General features: G+C 37.5%; 1 protein-coding gene across 2 annotated transcripts in view; it reads right to left on the reverse strand.

Annotated features, from left to right (window-relative positions):
- Window positions 1-10,476, reverse strand: part of Glra2 (glycine receptor alpha 2) — a 184,203-nt gene that overhangs the window by 38,633 nt on the left and 135,094 nt on the right. For both annotated transcript variants that reach the window (XM_028762102.1, XM_028762110.1), the window contains exon 8: window positions 6,899-7,048. In XM_028762102.1, coding sequence (XP_028617935.1) covers window positions 6,899-7,048 — 150 coding nt within the window. The remainder of the gene's footprint in view (window positions 1-6,898; window positions 7,049-10,476) is intronic.

The raw sequence follows: 10,476 nt of genomic DNA on the forward strand, positions 1-10,476 counted from the left end.
CTTCCTTCCTTCCTTCCTTCCTTCCTTCCTTCCTTCCTTCCTTCCTTCCTTCCTTCCTTTCTTTCTTTCTTTCTTTCTTTCTTTCTTTCTTTCTTTCCTTCTGAAACTTCTTAAGACATTTGTTCTTCAGCCTGGGAGCACTTAGGGAGGGATCCAGCACTTCAGTTGAATAAGCAAGAGTGGAGGGCCCTGCTGGGCATAGGTGGAAGAAGAGAACCTTGACCGCATGAAGGCTGGATGCCCCAGGGGGTGGGAATTTTGAGGGTGGGGAGGTGGGAGTGGGGGGGTGGTAGATAGAGGTTACATCCACAGAGAAGAAGGAGGAGGGGTGAGGGGATTGGGGGTTCCTGGGTGGGTGGGGGATGAGGTAAGGGGACAACATAGGAAATGTAAATAAAACATCCAATAAAAATAAAAAAATAATAATAATTAAAAAAAAATTTAAAAAAGACATTTGTTCTTCAATTTATGCTTTCTGTTCAACATGGAGTTAATATCTTCCATTTCATTTGAGTATACCCTTTGTCAAGTATATTCTTTCATCTTCTATTTGAGGGAAAAAATCTTTCATGAACATATTTTTCTTCCATCTTCCCCACCTGATAAAGGCAATTGTGAATGCTAGCTAAAATCTTCCACTATTTCCTTTATTCATTTTTCTGTTCAATCTCATCCAGACATGCTTTCTAAGTGATGGAGTACTTCATTTTCAGAACATTTTTATTTCCATCCTCTTGTTGGGTGATTTCACCCACCTTTGCAGAGCTCAAACAATATCTGTTTCCTGATCACTGTCCAGGTTTTATCCCTCTCATGAACACAGACATCTATCTAATTGCTTGCCAACTTTACTGAGCTGTTTCATAGGCATCTAAATCTGATCATGTCAATATGATTCTGGAATTCAATTCTAAATTTGCATCTATTACAGTAAGTTTCATCTTAATTTAATAACTACCCAGTTGTAACTACATAGTTGCTTAAGCCAAAAATTTATGTCATATTGCATTTCTTTCTTTTACTCACATCTTCACATAAAAGCATCATGGCCCACTGATTTCACCATCAAGTCATAACCACTATAATGTGAGCTTCATCAAAGAATTCGGTTTTACAATGAAATCTAAATATCTAGAAAGTGTTTGGTGCACAGTAGTTAGTAAAGAATGGATGCTTTAGTGTTAAATCTGACCACTCCCTCCATTCTCAAGACCAACACTGTAGTCTAAAGTCACCATAATCTTTTATGTACAGTTTTTCCTAACTAATCTTTATATCTTCAGGCTTTTCCACCCATGCCCCATGTCTTGAAATGATGACTTTGAGGCTTATTATTTATGAATACATGCTTGGGCTTGTTCCCCCACTAGCTCATAACTTAATTATCCTGTCTATTCTATTCTATGAGTTTCACATGGCTGCTTACTTCTCCTCAATTTCATCTATCTCCCTCAGAGTTCAGGGTGAATCTCTACCTATGCATGCCTGATTCTATCCTAGAGTTGTTCTCTCCCTACTGGAGTTCCCACCTCCTATTTCTACAATTTCATTTGCCACTTCTTTATCTCATTCTCCATTGCAACCCCAGATTTCTTGGCTTAGAGTAATAGATGACCAACAAATGAATGAAAGAATACATGGCAGATGAGATGTGTGATCATGTCTCATGTCAAGAATCGAGGGTATACAAAAGTTCATTTTGCTCTATCTCTTCTCTTGAATGATAAATTATCAGGTAATTTAGTTTTGATTTCTCAACATTTCACCAAACAGTTAATGTCTAAACTACTACACTCTAGTATATTTCTAGGTACTGAGCTGAAATATTCATAGCTATGTAGTAAACTCAATGGACCATTCTTCTAATTAATTTAGTTTTGTCCTTGCAATTATTTTGCTGTTCTACATACTTTGTGTTTTACTTCCCATTTGTTATTCCATATTCATGAGATAGATATATAGATAATTGATCTACAAATATGTTTTTATAAAATAGTCTTTTGAAGTATGAATTTTTTGCTAAATATGGCTTTATTTCCATTAATATATTTTGATATGCATAGTTGATCTTTTAATTAAAATATTGTATAATTCCTCTTGAGAACTATTTTAAAGCTGAGATGATCCTAGAAGCATTTCTAATTTTCAAATTTTTATAGTTATTTTATTATTGATATTTAGTCTGAGTTCACTTGATTAGAGCACATATTTAGTAGTTATTTATATATAACTGATTTCACTTCTTGGATGTGCTGGGTAATTGTTACCAATTTGACAAAATTTAGACTCATCTGGCAAGAGGAACTGCCTTTATCAGATTGGCCTTTGGGAATATCTTGACTGATGATAGGTGTGTGGGGCTGGTGGTTGGGTCAGCCACTGTGGATGGCACCATGTCTAAGCATGTAATCCTGGGTTGTAGAAGAAAGCTCACTGAATATGAGCTGGCTACCATTTCTCCGTAAGTTTTGCTTAGAGTTCCTGCTTAGATTTCTGCCCTGCTTTCCCTTGGTGATAAATTATGTCCTGGAAGTAAAAGCCAAATAAACTCTTTCTTCTACAAAGTTGCTTTCATTTGATGCATTTATTACAACATCAGAAAAGCAAATTAGAACAACATTGTGATTTGCTTTACAGTTCAGCTCATGGTAAACTTAACCCAATGTTCCCTCTGTGCTTAAAAAGTATATATTTACTTCAGTTGTAAGTACAGTGAGTTTATTAATCGTGTTGCTAAATTTATACTCTACTGTTCTTTCAGTCTTTAACTCAGACAAATCTGTAACCTTCAACTACTTAAAGGATAAACTGGCTGAGAAAGAAATTAGGGAAATGACACCCTTCACAATAGTCTCCAATAATATAAAATATCTTGATGTGACTCTAACCAAGCAAGTGAAAGATCTATATGACAAGAACTTCAAGTCTATGAAGAAAGAAGGAAACAAAAAGAAAGGAAGAAAGAAAGAAAGAAAGAAAGAAAGGAAGGAAGAAAGGAAGGAAGAAAGGAAGAAAGGAAGAAGAGAAAAGAAAAGAAATCAAAGAAAACCTCAGAAGATGGAGAGATCTCCCATGGTCATGGATTGGCAAGATTAACATAGTCAAAATGGCCATCTCACCAAAAGCAATCTACAGATTCAATGCAATCCCCATCAAAATTCCAACTCAATTCTTTACAGAGCTAAAAAGAGCAATTCTCAAATTCATCTGAAATAACAGAAAAACCAGGATAGCAAAAACAATTCTGAACAATAAAGAATTTCTGGGGGAATCACCATCCCTGACCTCAAGCTGTACTACAGAGAAATAGTGATAAAAATGCATGGTATTGGTACAAAGAAAGGCAAGTAGATCAATGGAACAGAATTGAAGACCCACAAATGAACCCACACACCTATGGTCACTTGATATTTGACAAAGAAGTCAAAACCACCCAGTGGAAAAAAGACAGCATTTTCAACAAATGGTGTTGGTTCAAGTGGTGGTGTCCATGTAGAAGAATGCAAATTGATCCATTCTTATCTCTTTGAACAAACCTCAATTCCAAGTGGCTTAAGGACCTCCACATAAAACCAGATGCACTGAATGTAATAGAAGAGAAAGTGGGAAAGAACTTCAAGCACATTGACACAGGGGAAAATTTTCTGAACAGAACACCAACTGCTCATGCTTTATTATCAACAATTGACAAATGGGAGCTCATAAAATTGCAAAGCTTCTGTAAGGCAAAGGCCACTATCAATAGGACAAAATGGCAACTCACAGATTGGGAAAAGATCTTTAACAACCCTACGTCCACTAGAGGGCTAATATCCAAAATATACAAAGAACTCTAGAAGTTAGACCCCAGAGAACCAGATAACCCTATTAAAATGGGGTACAGAACTAAACAAAGAATTCTCAATTGAAAAAAATCACAAATGGCCAAGAAACACCTAAAGAAATGTTAAACATCTTTAGTCATCAGGGAAATGTAGGGCTGGACACATGGCTTCAGCCGCATATGTAGCAAAGAATGGTCTTGTCGGGCATCAATGGGAGAAGAGGCCCTTGGTCCTGTGAAGGCTTGATGCATCAGTGTAGGGGAATGGGAGGGCAGGGAGGCAGGTGTCTGTGAGTGGGTGGGGGAACACCCTCATAGAAGCAGGGGGAGGTGGTGTGGGATAGAGAGTTTCTGGGGAGGAAACCAGGAAAGGGGATAACATTTGATATGTAGATAAAGAAAATATCCAGCCAGGCATTGGTGGTGCACACCTTTAATCCCAGCACTTGGGAGGCAGAGGCAGGCGGATTTCTGAGTTCCAGGCCAGCTTCGTCTACAGAGTGAGTTCCAGGACAACCAGAGCTACACAGAGAAACCCTGTCTCGAAAAAACAAAACAAAACAAACAAACAAACAAAAAGAAAATATTCAATAAAAAACAAAAAAAGAAGGAAGACCAAAATGTAGATGCTTCAGTCCTACATAGAACAGGGAATAGAATAATCATAGGAGCTAGAGGGAGGGATCTAGAAGGGAAAGAGGAGGGGTATGATAAAAGGGGACAAGAACAGTATTGGAAGTGACAGGAGAGAAGTACAGAGTATCAGGAAATTGAATGGAAACATGTATCAGAGGGAAATGGGGAACTGGGGTAGCCACTAGAAAGTCTCAGACTCCAGGGAAGTGAGAGGCTTCCAGGAGCTGACTCTAGCCGAAATACCCAACAAAAGGGAGATAAAAACTGTAGAGACCACCTTCAATAGATAGGCATGCCCTTAGTTGAGGGTTGGGGCCACCCATGCATCCCAAAATTTTAAACTCAGAAATATTCCTGTCCAAAGGAAAGACAGGGACAAAAAATGGAACAAAGACTGAAGGAAGGGCCATCCAGAGACCACCCGACCAAGGATCCCATCTGCAGACATCAAACCCTCACACTACTGCTGATGCCAAGAAGCGCTTGCTGACAGGAGCCTGATACGGCTGTTCCTGGAGAGGTAGCACCAGCACCTGACCAATACAGATTCAGATATAGCCAACTATTAGACTGGGCATGGAGACCCCAATGGAAGAGCTAGGGGAAAGGCTGAAAGAACTGAAGGTGATTGCAACCTCATAAGAAGAACAATGTTATCTAACTGGACCACCCAGAGCTCCCAGGGACTACATCACCAACCAAAGAGTATATATGGGGGGATCCAGGACTCCAGATACACATGTAGCAGAGGATGGCCTTGTCTGACATCAGTGGGAGGGGAGGGGAGGGAGGCTTGATGCTCTAGCATAGGGGGATGCTAGAGGGGTGAGTCATGGGCGTGGGTGAATGGGTGGAGGAGCACTCTCATAGAGACAAAGTAGAGGGGTTTGGGGGGATGGTTTTGGGGTTTGGTGGAGGAGTAACTGGGAAAGGGGATATAATTTGAAATGTAAATGAATAAAAATGATTAATAAAAAACAAAGCAAAAAGAAAAAAGGATGAGAAAAGGTGTGTGTGTGTTCCTAGCCTGGATAGATAAAATTTTCTGAAACGTAGCCAAGTCAGGTGATCCAGCAATATATGTTTTTGGAGTGCTTTTAAAAACCTTTGGTGGATGCAGCCAGGATACAAGAAACTTATACACATACAGACTCCTCAAAGTAAACAGCATCTAACAATGTCTGAAGTTTATATCTAGGTATTTATAAGAAATAGGGTTTAAGCACATTTTTAAATTCCAGCATAACACCATGAGTCACTGTTTGATTTACTTTCACCAGCAGGTTTAACTTAAGAGGTCTTGGAGGGCAGATTTTGCAGAGCAGTCCATGTGGTCTACATTAAATTTTGATAGTGGTATTGTTATAGACGATAACACTTTCTATATCAGCAGCCATGATTCTTTCGGAGACAGAAAACCAGGTACAATGCTTCTGGTATCCTTCATGGGGCTGGGATTATAAACCAAAGCTTACTTTCCAAATATGTCCACACATTGGAATTGCTTGAGGGCTGTGAAAATACTGAGCCCCATCCTGAAATAGGAATGTAATTGGTGGTGGATTGTAGCCAAGGATTGGCAGTTTTGAAGCGTATTCAAGTGATTCTAATGTGCAGGCAAGTCTGAGACCTACTAAACTGGGTATATTGAACTACAAAGTTCAAATGTAAACCTCTCAATGAGGTAAATATTAAGGTTTCTGTGCAAAAGCTGAGATCAAAGAAATTAACCCAACTGAAATCCAGCATGGAGTGTGCCCGTGTAGCTCATTGTTCACATAAAGCAGAGATTCTCAGTCCTTGGGTGACGATGACTCTTTCACAGGGGTTGCATATCAGATGTTCTGTATATCAGATATTTACATTACAGTTTATAATAGTAGCAAAACTACAGTTATGCAGCAGCAATGAAATAATTTTATGACGGGCGGGGGTCAACCCAACACGAGGAACTGTATTAAAGGGTCACAGAGTTAAGAAGATTGAGAACTACTGATATAAATACAGATTAACTGATGGAGAACATCAAACTGGTTATGCATACACAGTTACACATATAACGATTATCATTATTTAACCAAGATTGTAAAATGACTGTCAGTTTGAATCTATATGACTGATTAGAATTGTCAGATAAAAATCAGAGAGCCCAGTAAGATTTGAATTTCATATAAACAACAAATAATTTAAGCATATATATACCATGTAATATTTTGGATTTATTTATATTAAATGTATTTTCCTGGATTTCGAGTTTAACTGCATGCTTTGTAATTTTATCTACTCAAACCTTACCCAACATTTTAAATGACTTGCTTGAGGAGTAATTATGACAAGAATTAAGTTCATATTCCTGCTCATGTGTTTTTTTTTTTTTTGAGTTATACTGCTTGGTTAACCACCCCAAGCTCCAGTGACTGTACTGAGAGACAATTCTACCTTATTCTGCCTCTTCTGTCGTCTCCGGAGACGTAGGAACTCCTTATGTTGCCTGGAGACAAAGTTCACTGCTGCATATTCCAGTAAGGCAGCAAACACAAACAGAAGGCACACTGCCATCCAGATGTCAATCGCTTTCACGTAAGAGACCTGAAGAATGGGATGGGGTGAGAGAGAGACAGAAAAAAGAAAGCTATGAAGGCTTTCGGGAAAACCTAATTCTATACATGTAATGGTCAAGGATTTTCTATTCTTTTATTTTCTATGCTTTAGAAGGCTACTGCAACTAGTGTTGCAACAAATGTCTACCAATAGAAGAATGTATACTGAAATTGTGCGGTTGGGACTGGAGGACACTATCGTAAGTGAAACACCATCTTACACACATGGAATCTAAAAGTGTTTATCTCATGGAAGTTGAGAGTAGAAAAAGTTTATTTCACAGAAACTTCCAGAGACTGGAAGAGGTGGGTAAACAGATATAATGCTATTATTGGAGGAATTACATCTAATTTTAGGTAGCACAGTATGATGAACATGATTAACAACAGTGTATCATATATCTCAAAACAGCCAGAAAAAAAGGATTTTGGATCAACTTGCCAGAAAGAAATAGTAAAAGTTTAAGATGGTGGATGTGCTAATTACTATGAGTTGACCATTCCTTAATATAGACATGAATCACAATATCACATCAGGATCAGGTGTATAAGTCAACAATAGTAGTCAATTCAGCACCTGTGGGACTTTAGGTTCAAGTTTGAGTTTAAAAATAAATTACCAAACATCATAGTATATCTCATAAATAGATACCAATACAAAGTGCTATAACATTAAAATAAAAACACGTACAAGAATCATGCCTTAGTACCACTTAGAACATTAAATATGAGACAGATGAGACTATGGCCAAGAATAGAGAGAGGGGCCTTGTGACTGCCACTGCATTGCAAGGATCAACATCTCTATACACATTTGTATGGTTCAGGGGCAACCAAGTAGGAGTACTTTAACATTACAGATTCTAGATTTCCTAAGACACTTATCAAACTGCCAGGAGAATGTGTACTATCCTGTTTTAGTTGTTGTGAGTTTACTTACTAAGTTTGTCTTCTTTATCTTTTCTAAGTACTTGCTAGCTATGCTTTTAAGTATTATATATGTATATAACTGTTAAATCTTTAACACTTGGATTATCCCCTTTCCCAAAAAGGAAACTGGAGTAAAGAAGGGTTAAATTATTACCTAAAGGCACAAAACTAAAACTTGAAAGCCAAGATTCAAATGGAAACCCAGTATTGACTACTGTGTTTCTTTTCTTTTCTAATCACACATAATATGTTTCTTAAAGTTGCATGGCTTATAGCCTCTGTTTCCTTTAGATATTTATGGGATTTCTCATGGCATTTAAATTTCTTCTAATTCATCATTTCCAGTGTGTAGACACGTTATAAGACATTTAGGTTATTTTCAATTACACTTCTCTGGCTACAGATTTTGATGCTGTGAGCGTCCTTGTCCCCAAAGATCTGATTGTCTTTGGTACATTGATTTTTTTGGGTGAATTACATTAAGGAACGACACAAAAATAATCTCTTGAGTTATAAAGTTAGTAGCAGCACATAGAACAAGAGTACAAAGTCTAGAACACGGGTTTTCCACTTGTGGGTCACAACACCTATGGGTGTCACATATTAGATATCCTATATATGAGATACTTACATTATGAATCAGAACAGTAGGGAATTACAGTTATGAACTAGTTATGAAATAATTATGATTGTGGATCACCATAACATGAGGAAATTTATCAAAGGGTCACAGCATTAGAAAGGTTGAGAACCATTGGTCTAGAGTGAGGAGGAAGTACTTTGTTAAGGAAAGTTGATAACATCTCCAAGTTGCTTCATTTCACTGTTTCCATTCCTCAGCTATCAAATAGGAACTCTCATAGTACCACAGAATCTTGCAGAGTAGTTTTGTGAAGAAAATAATTTTTTCTTTTTTTATTGGATATTTAATTTATTTACATTTCATATGTCATCCCCTTTCCCCATTTCATCTCCCTAGAACACCCATATCCCACCCTCCCTCTCATTTTGCTTTTATACTATTTTAAATACATGCCAGTAGTAAGGTCAGTTCTAGTTTGAGGAACTAGGAATACAATAGATGCAAATAAGTAGTCAAAGAACAAGCAAGATAATAAACACAAATAGTCCAAGAACAAGCAATGCAATAAACAAAATTCCATGAATACTCCCATGATCACTGTTTCTAAGGGCTTATCAGGATGACTAAAATATCTGAACCAACTTCTATGTTCTAGCCCAAAGTCATTTTCATATCTGAAGCCTACTTGTTATAGCCTAAAATGTAGATTCCTGTCTGAAATTACTTCTTTGTTCTAGCGTAATATTTAGATTTATATCTGAAATTACTTTTTTGTTCTAGCCTAATGTTAGTTTCCTGCCTGAAGCCCACTTCCTTTTCCTTGGCCAATGTCATATTCCTGCCAGTAGCCCATTTCCTTGTCCTTGTTCCATGTCAGATTCTTGCCAAGCAGCCCCAAAAGGACTCCATCTTTCCCCCTTTTTTATTTCATAAACAAGACTGAGCCTGTCTTAGGTCATGCTACCAAGAATTCCTTCCTTACCTGTCATGGAATATGCATTATCGAAAACAATACACTTTTATATTAGGTTGATAAGCCTTTGTACAGAATCTTTCCCTTCCTTGGCTTGCCAGCCTGTTAATTTAATAACTCTGTCTGGGAGTCCATTTTCAGGTTCAAGCCATGTACTTTGGCTGCCAAAATGTTGATGTTATTAAAGTCAAGCTTTAACATGATGAGCAGGAATAAAAGTATTCCCAGGAGAAAAAGGGCTAGCATGATCAAGCTATATATGCCATTTTTGAAGCTTGACCAAAATAGAAACAATGACCTCAGGCCATGTGTAATTTTATCAGCAGTATCTACCCCATCAATGCTCAGCAGAGCAGCATTCTTTAAATTTGTAAATGTGCTGTGCAAAGTTAAAATATCCAAAGAGGTGTTAGAATTATGCCAAATGCACTGCAAGTGTCTTTAATCTTTTTCCTATTTATAATGACTACCACTGTAAATTTTAGAACTAACATGAATCCAATGGTATTTGGCATGATACTTGAGATGGCTCCTTACTCTTAAACCCTGAACCACCTTCCAATAATTTCAATAGGATAAAGAGAATTTAGGATAATGTCAAGGATAGAATAAGCACTATGAGAAGCTTTGTAATTATTTGACTACAAATAGATGTGATCTTGGTAATGGAAAGACTGTTTGGAAGACAGAGACATTAACAAGCAAAAGAAAACACCTATAATCTTAATAGAATTCAGTTATTAATACTATTTTTTGGAGGGGAATTTCGCATATGTATACTATATTTACATCATTTCCACCCCTTCCCCTTCCCCTTCCCTCTAATTTCTCCCATGACCTGCCTCTCTAAATTTCATGACTTTTTTCTTAATTTGTATTCTCTTTCTCTCTCTCTCTCTCTCTCTCTCTCTCTCTCTCTCTCTCTCTCTCT

The sequence above is a fragment of the Grammomys surdaster genome, unplaced genomic scaffold (genome assembly GCF_004785775.1).
Source record: "Grammomys surdaster isolate TR1022 unplaced genomic scaffold, NIH_TR_1.0 131, whole genome shotgun sequence".
NCBI classification, from domain to species: domain Eukaryota; kingdom Metazoa; phylum Chordata; class Mammalia; order Rodentia; family Muridae; genus Grammomys; species Grammomys surdaster.